The sequence below is a fragment of the Nothoprocta perdicaria genome, unplaced genomic scaffold (assembly GCF_003342845.1).
Source record: "Nothoprocta perdicaria isolate Ctin4 unplaced genomic scaffold, notPer1 scaffold_256, whole genome shotgun sequence".
NCBI lineage: Eukaryota > Metazoa > Chordata > Aves > Tinamiformes > Tinamidae > Nothoprocta > Nothoprocta perdicaria.
This window is the reverse complement of record NW_020455484.1, coordinates 118,562-134,077: the sequence shown is the minus strand read 5'-3', so window position 1 is coordinate 134,077 and position 15,516 is coordinate 118,562. Positions and strand designations below refer to the sequence as shown.

The window sequence follows — 15,516 nt, the reverse complement described above, 5'->3', positions numbered from 1 at the left end:
AGTCTTTTCCAATTCCCACCTGTTAGAAAGCTGTGAGCATACAGGTCTGCAAATCCACTTTCTCCATGGCTTTGGTCTGTCGCACAGATTTATTTTAGTGTTGCAGTTTTTGCAGGGTGTGAGGTAGTTACAGAAGAAAGTAGTAGTTAAGGAAGAAATAAAATATAAGCTTAAATACAGCTAAGATGGTTTAAATTATGGCAAGTATATATGTATGCATATTTAAAAATCATTGTTAGATTTAGGAGTGTCACAATAGTGACGTATTGCAGAAACATCGTTTCAGAATTTAACTGTTCCTTGCTTACCAAGTTATGCTGCCAACTACAGGTTCCAAGTGATGTGTTTAGATAATCAGTTGATACGTTGATCAATTGGTGGAGAGGAACCTCAGGAAATTCAACTGAAGCAAGTGCAAGGTCCTGCACCTAGGCAGGAATAACCCCTTGCACCAGTACAGGCTGGGGTTGACTTTCTGGAGAGCAGCTCTGCAGAGAAGGACGGGGCATCCTGGTGGACAAGAGGTTGACCATGAGCCAGAAATGTGCCSTTGTGGCCAAGAAGGCCAATGGTATCCATTCAATAACCATACAACTGTCTTATTTTGACCCATTTTAGTCAAGGATAATCTCTGTATTGTCATTCCTTCAGTTTTCACATTTGTGGCATTCATAAGGATGTAACAAAACATTTCGCTATGTAAGGAAAAATTATATAGAAAAGATTGGTGCATATAAGGACAAATTGTATACTCCTATTTGAAATAACAGCCACTCCCTTTTCAAATGCAGAAAGCTGACTGGCTTAGACAGTTGCTGGAGATTTTTTAACATTGTGTTAAGAGAGGGAGATACTATTTGCTATAAGGGAAGTTAAAAAGCAAATAATACAACATGAAGATCAGAATAAATAAGGTAGATTTGAAACCTCTATTATGAGGAGAGATTGAAAACAAGATGTGGTGTGGTGGAATAGCAGCAAATTCATGACACTTTCTTGGTTTATGGAACTCATTGTCATGGTGTATCCTTGAGGTCAAAAGTTCAGAAGGTTTCTTAGATTTTATCAAACCAGTTGCAAAATGATCAAAGACTAAATAAAATATGGGCTAGTTCTTGGAGACATAATCTGGTTGATAAGTAGCAAAGACTAGGAACAAGAGTTTGCTGTCCGTTACAGCTTTCGTTGTGTGATTCTTCTGACATAGCTGCTACTGACCATTTTCCAGCTGGGAAAGCTAGATCAGCTGGATCAAGCTGTTAGATCACTCTTCTCCTCTTCTGATTTCAGGGATGCAGATTGTTTCTCCAGTACCACTTCTCTGTCAAGATTTAGGTGGCTTTCCAGAGTGTTTTGTGTGTTTCATTTCTTAGGAATCGACCCCACTAAAATATCTGTCGCTTTTTAGGTAGAGCTGTGCACTCTGTGAAGACTCTGTCTGATGTTCCTGCAAACAGGATATCACGCGTGATTGATCCATGCTTCATCTGTGATTGATTAAAACTTCATCCATGATGGTTTTAAACTGCTCCAGGCACTAGAATGTTTCAGAGGACACCTTACTATAAATGTATTGCCAGCTGGCATGATGGTAACATTGTAACACTGAAAATCCTCTGGGAAGACCAGCTAATTCCATGTCAGCTTAATTCTGGTCACAAGGAGTGCTTTGCTGTTCAGCTGGGTACCTAAGCATCTCACTGAAACAGACTTCATTCAAAGCACAGTTAGTTCCATGGAAAAGACCCCCAAAAAGTGGAGTACAGTGTGGATTCTGCCTCTATTCTGAAGATAATTGATAAACTAGCCAACCTAAACATCCTGCACTATTGGCCAGCCAAGTTTTGCAATTTTGGTTTTGCAGCCTTCCTGATCTCTAGCACTAATACAGCCTGGATGGAATGACACAGGTTTTCAGTTTGGTTACTGATGAGAGGATTTGTCCATATTAATTCAAAAATACAATGAGGGTATTTGAACCAAAGAAAGCATTAATGCAGTAAAACTAGCATCTTGCTCATCACCTTTGCTTAACCTGGGATTTCTGCTGATTCATCCAAAACCATCATTGAGGAAGAATGGCAACATTTTGTTCTATTCTCATACTGTGAAACCAGTTACTTCACCCTAAAGGTGCAGAAATATTTCACAAACAGAGCTTAAATTCACCCAAATAGCAAGATATATTTGATATATTTCCCAGCTCTTTCCAGAACCTGATCTAGACTGCTGTCATGTGTCTGGCTTGATGTACTTAGGGGAGCTCAGTCAATACTTTTCTGGATGCTGGGGACGGGGAAAGGAAGAGGTTCTCAAGCCTCTCTCCGTAATGGAAGAAGCTAAAAGCCCTAGGAAAGGCTCTTGTCCCTTGCTTCCATGTATCCATTGCAAGGTCCAAATATGATTTTACCTCCTTGTCACTAGTAGTGAGGCAGCAAAACAAAAGTTAGTTGAAACTTCAACTGCCTGACACAGCCTCTGTTTCTCTCATATGTATTATAAAAGGAAAAGCATTTCTGTGTCCTATACCTTGCTGTTACAAACCCAGAAAGCCTTTCTTGCAGTGACTTTGAGCACTGGATAAACCACCATGCTCTTACTACTAAGGTTTTTTGTTTGYTTGTTTGTTTGATGAGTGCTGCAACTCTGCTTAGCAGGAATCCTCGTTGCTTCTTCCCATTTGTTCTAGAGCTAAGGTACTGTGTTCCGGCTTACTTATACCAGACCTACCTGGTAGCTTTGTAGGGGTAGCACTGAATCATGGAGCATGTGCTCAGCTGGCTTTTGGTAATCTGAGTTACACTTTAATCTGGACATTTGACCAACATTAAATCTCAGCAATTTGAGTCAGACSCGAAGATATGTCTCATTTCTAGGTAAAATCATTTTTCCTGCATTGGCCCTCACAACCAGAAAAGATACAGCTAGATCAACATAATATACCACCAGTCAGAGTATGTCCAGTCTAATACTGCAGTAAAGAAAATAAAAGCCTTAGTGTTGCACTTCATACTGGGAGAAGGGAAGCCCTATAACAAGGTATGTCCCCTGGCTCCGGYCCAGTGCTGCAGCTCCACCTCCATCACATGGCCCAGTGTGTCAGCCCGTCACAAAACCAGATCCACAGGATCTCCTGCTGAACCTTGGGAAGTCCTGGAAAAACAAACTGTTCATCTCCTTAAGCCATTAGGGAGTCAACTGCCTATTCACCACCCTAGATTTGTAAATTTTKGGGAGGGTAAAGAAACCAGGCACTACAGCATGTCTTTGCATGCCCAAATTGAAAATTAAAGCTGTAAAGGCTTTAATTGCCTTTAGCTGCACTTGCCACTGCAACTTTGAGCTTGCAGCATTCTCCAGATCACCCATGGTTAATACTCTGGAATGTTTCAGCTATGTTTGTAGTTACACATGTAGGATGGAAACCYAGGCCATAATTTTCTACCCGCTGTTTATAAGTGCTGTATGTTCATAATGTGGGTTTTTCATTTTCCTTCTTGTTGTCTTGATATAGTCTGACTCAGATTGGAGGAGGTTATTTTTAATGTTGTTATACCATGGAAGTTTTTTTTGAGTCTGTGTGTCTTRTTTTCCAGAGTTACTTCTACAATGATGACACTTTCAACTTTAACTACGCCCAAGCCAAAGCTGCCATGGGCAATTCTAATGAGGCTGAAGAGGTATGTGCTTACTGCCTTGAAAAAAGAAAAAAAAAGGGATAAGACAATGAAAATGTTTTCCAAATCCTCCCTTCTTTCCTTTCCTCYCTCTGAATCTTATTGTTGGCTGCATATAAGCAGATTGTGTGGGTCATTTTCCCCTTCTAGAGGAACTGAATCTGTGGRTGAACACTCTTCAGAAAAGATTGTCTTGCTAATCTGGTAATGTGAGGTACATGGGAAGTCATGCTGCTCGTGGTGCATCACAAGGGTGCTTGCAACTATCTCTAATTGATCAAAGAATGCCCTCTTAATCAGATTTCCTACGCTTTGTCTGGGATCCCAGGCAGTCTTACTGCTCAGACAACTAGGACAACTTAAACAAAGATATTGAATAGTTACAAGCTGTCAGGTGTTCCCTAGAAATTTGTTTAAAAAAAAAAAAAAAAAGGAAACAAAAGAAACAAAACAAAAACATTTTCTTCCTCTGGGAGATGTGGGAGGAAAAGAGGAAGTACTCACTATCTTATTCAGCAGCATTCAGATGCAGCTGGAGGAGATTAGCTTCTACATCCAGCATTTTTTGTGTCTATGTACTCCAGAAACTTAATTACAACTAAGATATGCAGAACTAAGATAGAGCTATTATGAAGAAGGAAGCAACTTTTTTTTTTTCCAGAAAGCTATCAGAGAGCACACCAAGAAATCTGTGTTTTGTTTTAAGCAAAGCATATAGTTTTTGAGTCTTTTTCTGTTTTTCCTCTTTTTTCATTTTTTTAACCCTTCGGTTTTCTGGGACAACAAAGTCCTCCCATGGCCTATTTATTTTCTTTCAATATCTTGCATAATTTCTGTGATGTGAAATTCCATCTCTCCTTTAGAAAAAAGTTTAAGTGTGCCAGGCCAAATGGATGTGTTTTGCAATTCTTTTAGCTAGATTAAATTACCTTAATGAAAACGCAGGTAAATATCTTTTGAAATTATGCTGATAAGACTATGCTGATACTGAGAGTTCACAAAAAATGAAAATGATAACCCCGTAAGAAATCTTTAGCTGCAGCCAGACAGCAAAAGTAATACAAAGTATAAACTGTTGTTAATCGATGTTTTTCCTGTTTATGTTCTCATCAGTGGTTCTGTACAAACTTGTGTTATATAACTGATYGTAGTTTTTAAATCATTGGATAATTTAAACAAATGGGTTAGTTTGTCCTGGTATCTTATCTTTGACTGTGATGGCTCTTTCAGGTGAAGAATAGCCCTCCCCACCATCTCACAGGCTTGTATGATATCTCTACATATAGCACCGTATTTCTTAAAAAGATTACCTCCATGGGTACAATGAAATAAACCCTATGATAAAATGCTTCTCATGGTGATAATGCTTTTTTGTTGTTGTGTTTTCAAAAAGAAATAGAGGATTAGAAACGTCAAACCAATAAAACTGACAGTAATTAGTGGAACTCACTCTTCCAGTAGGTATACCTGCTCCTATGAGGTCATTTTGATTTCTACCAATAGCATCCTAGTAAAAGAACAAATATATCTGCAGAAAGGCACAAGAAGAAGAAAAAACAAAAAAATAGCCAGAACAGGTCTATAGATGCAGAACAGTGCCAATGTTTTGCCTCAGAACCTTGCTAAAACCAAATCAGTTAGAGTTTAGTGCTGACCCAAAAGGAGCTCTGGCACCTATGAGGCAGAAAGGAATATGTACGTGAAACTTCTGGTATTTCAGGAAGCTACTAATTTAATAGCTTGCATTGCTTGCTAAACAAACACACTGCAAATAGCTTTTCTTGCAGCCCCTTGTCTTCCTTTGTGCCATCTGTAATTGCATGGCCACCCACTCGCACTTGTTCGGCGCAGGCTGCCCCCTCAGCACAGCGTGGTCGACTTTGAAATCCCCCACCTGCGCCACGCAGAGCTACCTCCTGCCCTGCAATTCCAAACCTTCCCCCTTCTCCTGAAGCAGTTGTTCATGTGGCTTAAGTGTTAACTGCCTGATGAAATGAGGCAAGTCTGCCTTCTGCTTGTTTAAAAGTATGTGCATGTATAATCTTTTRTTTTATTTCTTCCTGCAGGTGTTCCTTTTGATCCAGAGCGAGAAGATAAAGAATGATTTTGTTTACCTTAGCTGGCTAGCCCGCTGCTGTGAGTCACTTTGCTCTCAACATTGCAGAACACAGATCCTCCTCTGTTGCGTCAGTCTTGGCAACCCACTTTCCTAATTGAATTTAGTGTTGTAGGTGRATTTAAGACTACGAAAGTGAAAAGCTGATTGCACTAGCTGGTTATAGTGTGGGTGCTTATTCCACTGTTCATGCATACAGCTTCYGTAAGCAACTGCTGCTTCAGTGAAGTGCTGTTATGATTCTGTCAATGTGGCTTTGTCCTAACTTGTGAACTTTTTTGTTCTCGATTGTCTACTCAGTTGTTTGAATGAAGATTTTCTGTCTTAAAAGATTGGTTACAACTTGAAATGGTTAAACATAAAAGAGAAACAGCCATACTGGGTCAGACAGAATGGGCTGTCTAGCTCAGTGCCCTTTTAGATAAGATAGGACAGCACTGGATGCCTAGCCAAGAGTAAAGAAAAAAAAAAAAAAAAAGCAGGTAAAATGTGGAATTTCCCTTTCTACCAGCCTGTACTTCCCCCTGTTGAAATACCTGTGGCTGAAGGATTTCCTGTATAATTACTAGCATGTTTTTTCTTACCTGGATTTTTCCATTAGTCCAAGAATGGACCAAGTAAGCTGTTAATATCTTTAATAATCTTTAATATCCTGTAGATTTTTTTTTTACCCTTTCCAAATTTTCTTAAAACATTACAGAATAAACTCCTCAAGGTAGACATGGCTACCATGCAGCATGTGATACAGTGTAGAGGTGGGCTTTTCTAATCGCTCAAGTCTGAGACTACCTAGCCTGATTTATTTCACTTATAGTACCTCAGTACAAAAATGTTCTCATATCATAATCAAATTTGAGAATTAGTAGATGCAATCTAAATAGATAGATTTCAGGGCATTGTGTGTGGTCAGCATCTCTAATGTGATCTTCGCAGACAAGCACATCACACCTTTGAATAGCTATCTTTGACTCTRTTCTAGGACATGCCAATTTCTTTCTTTTCATCAATCCACAGTTTGGATTGATGGTCATACTTTTTATACAAGAGGTGAAATTAGTACTGTGTTATCAATAGAAAAAAATGTAGCACTTTTATATAGAGTTCCTACTTATTCTGTGGKGTGCCTTCCTTTCTTCTAAATTCCTGAAGTGAAGTTTCAGTAGAGCTGCTGTGTTCTTCTGTATCTGTCTTAAAATTTTGAGATTGGCTCCCAAACTGCTCATAAAATTCTTTACAGAGACAACTGTTCAGTGATGAGTGTAGTGGTCTTTTTGTATCAAGTAAGAAAATTACTATYATGTCCTTCTTAATGAAAACTGCCATAGAAAATACAAAGCACTGTAATACATTCATGTGAGACTATGATTAGCTATCAAGGTTTAGACAATTAATCCTGAAATATTGTCACTGGGTGAAAAGTAGTGAAGATGCATCTTTTTTTGAATGCTAGACAGTATTTTTTGTTTAATGTTATAAAATTTATATTGAATTCCTCTTTCAGAGAAGGTAAAAAGTCACTGAATTAGCACAGAACTATATTTCTCTATATAGATAGTTTGGTAATTAGTATCATAAATGCTTTTTTTTYCCCCTCTCTCTCTCCTATTTCCCCTTCCTGCTAAGRGGGTAAGATTCATTAGTTCAACAAATCATGGGTGGAATTAGGACATGGCTCTTTGCCACTATGTTTGTAATCTGGAGCTAATGAAACAAGAAGTCTGGTGTGATGTCCTCCTGCTGCTTACATCAGAAGTGTCTATAAATCATCTGATTTGATGTTCATGTAACATGATCATGTAAACATGTTGATGATTGCTGATGATTGTATGATCAATATGTATAAACACTTGAGGATGAATGTAGGGAGGATGAGGCCAAACTCTTCTCAGAGGTGGCCAGTGACAGGACGAGGGGTAATAGGTACAAGTTGAAACATAGGAARTTCCATCTCACATGAGGAAGAGCCCTGGAAGAGGCTTCCCAGGGAGGCTGTGGAGTCTCCTTCTCTGGAGATCTCCCAAACCCGCCTGGATGCCGCCCTGTGCCCCGTGCTCTGAGTGTCCATGCTGGAGCAGGACGTTGGACTAGATGATCTCGAGAGGTCCCTTCCAACCTCAACCAGTCTGTGATTGCCACTGCCAYCCATTCTACATGCAACACGTCCAGTGGCCCAGTGGGAACAGATGAGAAGGGAAAAAAAAAAAAAAAAACAGTAAACTAACCCTCTCTTGAAAGTGTGCAAGAGCGATCCATGCATTAACAGCCAGTATTCTCTGAGAGTAGCTGATAAAACTGATAAAACTTGAAAAGGAAAGAAATACTTCATCTCCTTTTTTTTTTTTTAGACTTTTAGAATATTCTAAAGTCAATTTGTAGAATTTTTTTTTAGAATATTCAGACATCCTAGTAGAATTTCTACTAGCTGAAATGGAAGATTCAGATAGTTTCATTTTAACTGTGTTATATTATAACTGTGTGATATTCTAAGTTAAAGATTGATGAAAAGTTCCAGTCACGTATGCAAATTTTAAAATGACCACAAAACCTCTGGAATTTTGAAGCATTTTCTTCTGATAGATGAATAAGTTTTGTTACACTTGTAGAATTTTTGCACCCATTGTCTGCTAAAAAACATAGAAATTGAATGTTTAGAAGGGGATAGGCACCAAGTATTGAAGGTCTCATATTGATGCCAGTTAAAATTTTTCCATGTTTAAGAACATACAATCATAAGTCTCACCATCTGAATGGATTGTCACAGCTGCTTCTTCTGAACAAAATGCCATTTTAGCTTTCCATTCTGTTCTTTAATCACATCTGAAAATCATAGGACTTGTTATTTTTGTATTGGTGTCATGAAGATTTTGASATGTAAACTTGATAATTCTTATTCAAGATTCTGATGTTCTCTAATGAGTAACTGTTTTCACCATTAAGTCAAAACACCAGGATAAAGTTCCCTTCTCAACCTTATGGTCGTAGGGTAAAGCATGCTATTAAATTGAGCAAAGACGTTTAGGAATATTTATTCTACTCACCACTGAGTATTGTGCACAATGTATTTTTTTGCACAGTCTCAACATTCTGTTGTTATTGCAGATATTATGAATAAGAAACCACAGCTGGCCTGGAAACTCTATTTGAAGATGGAAACCTCAGGGGAATCCTTTAGTCTTTTGCAGCTCATTGCAAATGATTGCTACAAAGTGAGTCTTCTCTCGGCAGCTTGATATATGGCATGTTAATTCAGTGCTCTAACTAACTGCTATTCTTTTTGATAATTTGTTTGTCACCACTAGTGAATTTTCACTTAAAGAGGTGATATGACTATTATTAACAGTCATAACCAACCAAAATAATTCTAACCAACAGATCTTCTGGATAGACAACCCATGGATTACCGTGTTGGGAATTACTGCATGCTTGAGTTATTAATACAGTAACAAGTTTCTTTTATTACTAGTTGGATCCATGCTAACAAGTAACAATTTTTCTCTTGAACCTTCTCTTTTCTAGAGTAGATTGTTAATAAGATGATTATCATTTATGATGATTATCAGATTAGATTGACCTGACTGACATGCTTTTAAAAATCGTGGTAGACAGTGTTCACTTTAGCAGACACTAAAATGATGCTTCTGGGCATTTTAGAACTCGTTAAAATATATGCTGCTTTATATACTGTGGCTAGTACTAGGCTTCTACACTATGTTTACAAGCTGTGTTTACAAGCTCAAATAGTGAGTGCTAATTTACTACTGGCAAACTTCCAAATTCTCACTTAAACAAAGCTACATTAGTACTGAAGAGGTTGTGGGGAGCAGATCAGAGTTCTACCTAACTCCAGTTCCTTAGATGGTGCTTTTACACAGGGAGACTTAGCTCTGTTTGTTCTTAATGGATAAATGAACATTCTCAGAGAGATTTACCAACCGTGAGGTACTTCATACTAGTAGCACTTCTTTTTTTCTTTTTTCAGTCCAGCCCAATAAAATGTTGCATGGCAAACTAGAAGATTGAGCAAACATTTGTGAACAAGACGCTGTTTGCAATTGCTTTCTTAAGCTCCGTGTTCTTCTGCAAAACATGAAAGAAAACATGAGAGTTTCATCTACAGGGTGGGTGTAGAGACATGTGAAGACCAGCTGTTTTGAGAAGATTGTATGTGTCATTACAGGAGAAGAAAAAAAAGATTGTCCTGTGCAAAGACTACTACAGTGCAGTGTGTGTCAATAAGCAACAAMAGGATGCTAGATTCAAGTATCCTCTCTACCATCCTTAGGAATGCATCCATAGGAATTGCGCTGTGTTGGGACCTATGGAGAGGAATTAGCAGTTCTRTGATGAGAGAAGGGGATGTGCTGTAGAAAAACATTATCACAGAATCACCAGCCACCCAAATTTCAAAATGTATTGGCATAAGCTACTTATATTAGGATAGGGGATGAAGTTATTTTGGGAGCAGCCATTTTAGATTTAATTTAAATTAAATGCAGCATGTAAAGACAGTTTTGACCATGAAATTATCATACTGTGCTGTTTTAAGAAGGCAAATGTGAAAAGAGCAGAATAAAGATAATAGACCTAAACCTCATGGAATTGGTTTAGTAGAGACTGCTAAGATAAATGAATACATGGGAGTGAGCAGCTACTAGCTTAGGTTTATTATACAGTGACCAAACTTCCCAACATGAAAGAGAGATAATAAGGGTCATCTTGAAAATCTCACAATGGTTCTCAATGCTGCCAAGTTCTCTAAAGAGCAGAAATATGTGCATACCATCTATAACATTCTTTCTTGCTATTTTCTTTCATCTGGCAGTACCAGGGTTCTCAGAATCCTAAAGAACACTTAACTGTAAGTCAGACAATCTTCTTTGTGATCTCAAAAGCACTCTTCCAAAATTGAAGGAATTCTGACTTAAACAGCTCAAAGTATTTCATTCACCATCTTACCCTAAAATGGTCTTTTTGATCAAGCAAGCGGCTAGGCCCTAGGTGTTTCTGGTGACTGCCAACTGTGAAAGTGATTTGGTCTTTACGTCATTCTGAGTTTCACTTCAGTAAGTTGATTACTTTGCCTGGATTCCTCTTGAAACTGTAGAGTACACTAGAGGAGAAGCAGTTCCACCTTTTGATTCATYCAGTACTCTTAAAAATCGCACTTCCAAGATTAAATGTTTCAGAGTGTGTATTACCTGCACATGGACAAGATGACAGCTCCAAAGACCAAGAGATTTTATTGCAAAGACTATCAAAAATATTTACTGTTCCATTACATCTTATCTTTACTACTTATCTACACTACTTGCTGTTTGTACCTCTCCTACTTGTACCACCTCCCAACTCTTGTTTGAGTCTGTGTAACATTCTCTAGCTGCTTCTGAAATACTGTATTATATGGGAGGTCTGCARAAGTGTCACAGCCGTGACTGAAGAAGACAGTCACAGTCAGCTTCGTTCAGCAGAATGCCGAATGAACAAGGATGGGGCAAGGCCAACAGCTACTTCMGACCTGGAAGCCTCATAGCAGTTTATTGTGACCTGCAGTTGTTTGGTGAGAAACTGGGATGCAGGAGTTCTGGCTCACCTCTTGCTACTACACCATGGAAAAGCCCATCTTAACCATATAGGAAACCTTTGCTTTGGAGCGAAGCATCTAACTGCTTTTATGTGAGATAGAAGGAAGACATGTGACTGGAATCCACAAATGCAACAGTTCACTCTCATTCATCAAATGTTATGAAACTTATTTAGTTGACACTTTGGGGGGATCAGAATTATCTTTTTTTCTATTTAGCTGAGATGTCTGATACTGTTTATGCTCACTTTTTATTTTCATCTGATAAATGCTTGTCCCTGTGGTAAAATCACAATGCATTTGAAGAAAAGGGAATTATTGTTATTATTACTGTAGCTCCTCCTTTCTCGCTGACTRTGCCAACCAACATGCTTCTTGTCTACATTTACAAGGAGAGAAACTGATGGAGAAAAATAGGGTACACAGTGAATTTTCCTATGCTCAGGAAAATTCTGGATTAAAGTGCCACTGAATCTAATTTTGTATTGTAGTGCAACAATGAAGAGTAAAACTTAGCTCTGAGTTAAACCCAAAAGACATCCATATCTGCCTTTGTGACCATCTCTAGTTCAGGAAAATCAATCCTGTTTTAACATGTTTGACATAGTTTGTCTGTGATATTAAGAGGACTTTGTACCTACTGCACTGTAAATAGGGCATGTCACACTTTAATGCTAGTTGTAAAAAGCAAAGCACAAAAGAAGTTCTGTTAGCTAATGTTAGATATACATGACCGAAATGAGAACGAGTTGTTGACAGCCAAGTTCACAGTGCAGTTTGTCTATAAGTAGGTTCAAAGACTTAGAATAATAATAAAATATCACCTGTTTTTCTGGAAGGAGCTGCCATGCGCCTCTTTCTGTCACGCACTGCTAGGAGAAAACCTGGAAAATGCATGTTGCTTCTGAGATCAAAATATTTAATCCCCTTCCAAAGATGGTCCTATACTTAGGGATAGGTAACGTTTCTCTTCTTTTTGCAGATGGGTCAGTTTTACTACTCAGCCAAAGCATTTGATGTTCTGGAGAGACTGGATAGTAATCCTGARTACTGGGAAGGCAAGAGAGGCGCTTGTGTGGGTGTCTTTCAAATGATCTTAGCTGGCCGAGAAGCAAAGTAAGTATTGTTTGTTATATATGAATTTATTTGCTCTTTTGCTATTTCCAGTTCAATGTAAGCCAAAATCATAATCATGGTGTCAGGAATGCATGTCATCTTCTAATTCATTTTTGACCTTTTGGAAAATACAAACTCTGACCAGTAATTCCATATGTAGTTTTTTGAAGTTTGTCTTCCAAGCCATCAGTTACAGAATATGCTGTGGAGAGTATCTTATCAGTGCATACTATGAACTGCAGGGAACCAAAATACAGCACTGGTCATTATACTAGCAAGAGCTAAGTTATAAATATAGGGAAAGGAACTCATTTCATTTTAATGGCCTGAGAGCAGAAGAACTCTCCTATGCCATTTTAAGGTTCATGGAACAAAAAGAAGTAAACATTTACTCAACAGTCCAGTAAGTAGATGAGACTGGGCTTTCACTMAGATGTTCTTTCTGAAGATTCTGTCCATATCAGACAAAGATACTTGTTTGATTAAAGCTCAGAGAGGAAGTTACCTGTGAGCATTGCTGATTGTTTTACTTCTGGCCAATTTCACTCAATGGAAGAATGGGCGAGAGCAGCGAGGCTCTGTTTAAGAGCTGCTCCCTCATGAATATTCAGCTGTGAGGCCAGATGGCTGTTCTGCCCAGGCCAGAATCGCTATTTGTACATGGCTGGAAGATGTGTACCTTGGCTTCTCCATCTTTCTTGTAGCCCCTTCTCTGCTGGCATAATGGCTTTAATGGCTTCAGGAATCCATCTGGGAAGTATAGCACTAGATGCAGCAAAATAAATATAGCTTACCTGTTCTTTATTATGTATGCAAGCTCTTGCTGTAAAGATGGTAATTTGCATTTCCATAGTGTTTGTATTTATTTGTAAGGCATATGGTGCTTTGGCAGCATGAAGGTTGGTGTTGTCATACTGAAGGCTAGAAAACCACATAAAAACAAACAAGAAAGAAAACTAGTAATTTGCTTTGTTCTAGGGAGCTATTTTGCAAGAATAAGGATTTTTATAAATGTATGTGTGTGTAAACATATACATATATGCACACATATATGTGTATATATATGTGTGTGTATACATACACTCTTATAATATTTAATCATTTATAAATATAAGCTACATGCATTTAAATATATACATATAAATGTATATATACAGATGTTTTTATATATAATATTATATACATTATATACATTAGTGTGTATGGGAGTATTTGTGTATATATGTGTATATGTATATATGTGTATATGTGTGTGTGTATATATATGTATATATACTAAATTCCAAACCGATTAATTGTATTATGCTGCTTTTTCCATTTAATTTCTCTCTTATTGAAACAACGCATGTTTTTTGGGTGTATCTGTTGTCCTGAGATCTAGACTGTTGCACACTTTTATCTATTTCTGCTCTGCAGATGAAAGCATCTCTCTATCCAGGAACAACATTGGGCAAAATAATTGGAGGCAAGGGGGTTGTTTATGGGAATTTCAAATGATTTCAGTTGATTCTCACTGTCCTTTAAATTTTTGCCCTTCACCTTTGCAGAGAGACTTTACGGGAAGTGGTGCATCTTCTGAGGAGCACTGGTAATCCCCAGGTAGAATACATTATCCGCATCATGAAGAAGTGGGCCAAGGAGAACAGAGTCCCTGTCTAAGTCACTGTCACCAGAAGAACTGGGTCAGTTATTATTTTGTGTGTGGCTCTTGTGATGCGGATCCTGGTTCCTCCTGTGCATCCTGAGTATTTCCTCTTTGCAGGTACGTCTTGAGGACAGCAAGCAGGGTGACCCGCACAGCAGCTGAGCAGAGCGCGTACTGCAGTGAGACCGCATAACATTCAGCAGAGAATTTTTTTTCATTAAAGCTTTATTTAAGAAGGAAAGGTATTGAATTCCTTCCTCCCTTCTGTAGAATCCTACTGATTCACTGATCTCAATTCCTCATTCAAGATTTCTCAATTTTTTCATAATGTAATTCCACCCATCCACAAATCAAAGCTTTCTTTAAATGCTCCCCAGACTTTCTGCATCAGTTACTGGAGGCCGGTGTTTTTTTCTGAAGTCTTCTGGCCTTCAGAAAAGAATCATTTGCTAAATGACTGAGACAAATCAGCTTCAGCAGATGATGGAATGTGACAAGTAGAGAGGAGGAGGACTGTGAAAGCCAGTGCCAGGATATCAAATAACATGAGTATTCCCTTCCTGAGGTAAAGTGAAAATCATCATCTGCGCACTGTCCTTTTCTAGATAAATCTTAATAACTTAATCTATCTTATTTTTGTCTAGAAGGATCTGCTCTCTCCTGCAATTAATTCTGAAGGTGAGAGTTAATCAGCCTCAAATGTCAAGCTCGAAAATGGATTTTTTTGCTTTCTACATAGGTAACAAAGCGTGATGACATTTTTTTCAGAGCATGGAAGACTGGGTTGTTCAGTCTCCCTTAAAGTTAGACCCTAAAACACTTATCCATGTTAATATAATTAATGTAAGTCCTTTAGTGTAGCAATCTGATGAATAAACAAACTGTATATTTAAAAAATATTGAACAGTTTCCACTGTAGTTAAGAACGCATCTATTATTTACTGTTGGTGACAAGTACTCCCGTTTGCTAAGGAGAACAGTTCAGTGAATGCACCTTCTTAAAAGAAGGCAATAGTTATAACCTAGAATTGTATTATATGGTTTGCAATGAGCAATATTTGTATATTACTTGTAAAATGAAAATTCRCCTTTCTTATGAAGTATTTTTATATCTTGGAGGGAGGGAAGTTTTCAGAGTACTGTATTCGATCTGTGCTTTGATTAAAACTCTTATTTRGATCTACTGTAGAACATCTTTGGTCCGTGTTTTCCATCTTCGCTTGGTGTTGTCTCATATCATGTTCACTTTGCCATGGAATAGAACAGAATTGTGGCTAGACGTTAACTGCTCGTTCGTTCAAGACGTTCAGGTCGTTCCAGACAAGCCAACAGCCTTGGTCCTGATCTTTATGAACTTTTTTTTTTTCCCCTTTGATGCTGA

General features: G+C 38.1%; 1 protein-coding gene across 1 annotated transcript in view; it reads left to right on the top strand.

Moving 5' to 3' along the window:
* The window catches only part of TTC26 (tetratricopeptide repeat domain 26), a 49,465-nt gene extending 34,247 nt beyond the window's left edge, over positions 1–15,218 (top strand). The window contains exons 13-18 of the mRNA XM_026040421.1: positions 3,597–3,680; positions 5,744–5,813; positions 8,893–8,999; positions 12,357–12,490; positions 14,038–14,172; positions 14,253–15,218. Coding sequence (XP_025896206.1) covers positions 3,597–3,680; positions 5,744–5,813; positions 8,893–8,999; positions 12,357–12,490; positions 14,038–14,149 — 507 coding nt within the window. The 3' untranslated portion in view covers positions 14,150–14,172; positions 14,253–15,218. The remainder of the gene's footprint in view (positions 1–3,596; positions 3,681–5,743; positions 5,814–8,892; positions 9,000–12,356; positions 12,491–14,037; positions 14,173–14,252) is intronic.
* Positions 15,219–15,516: the final 298 nt, after the last annotated feature.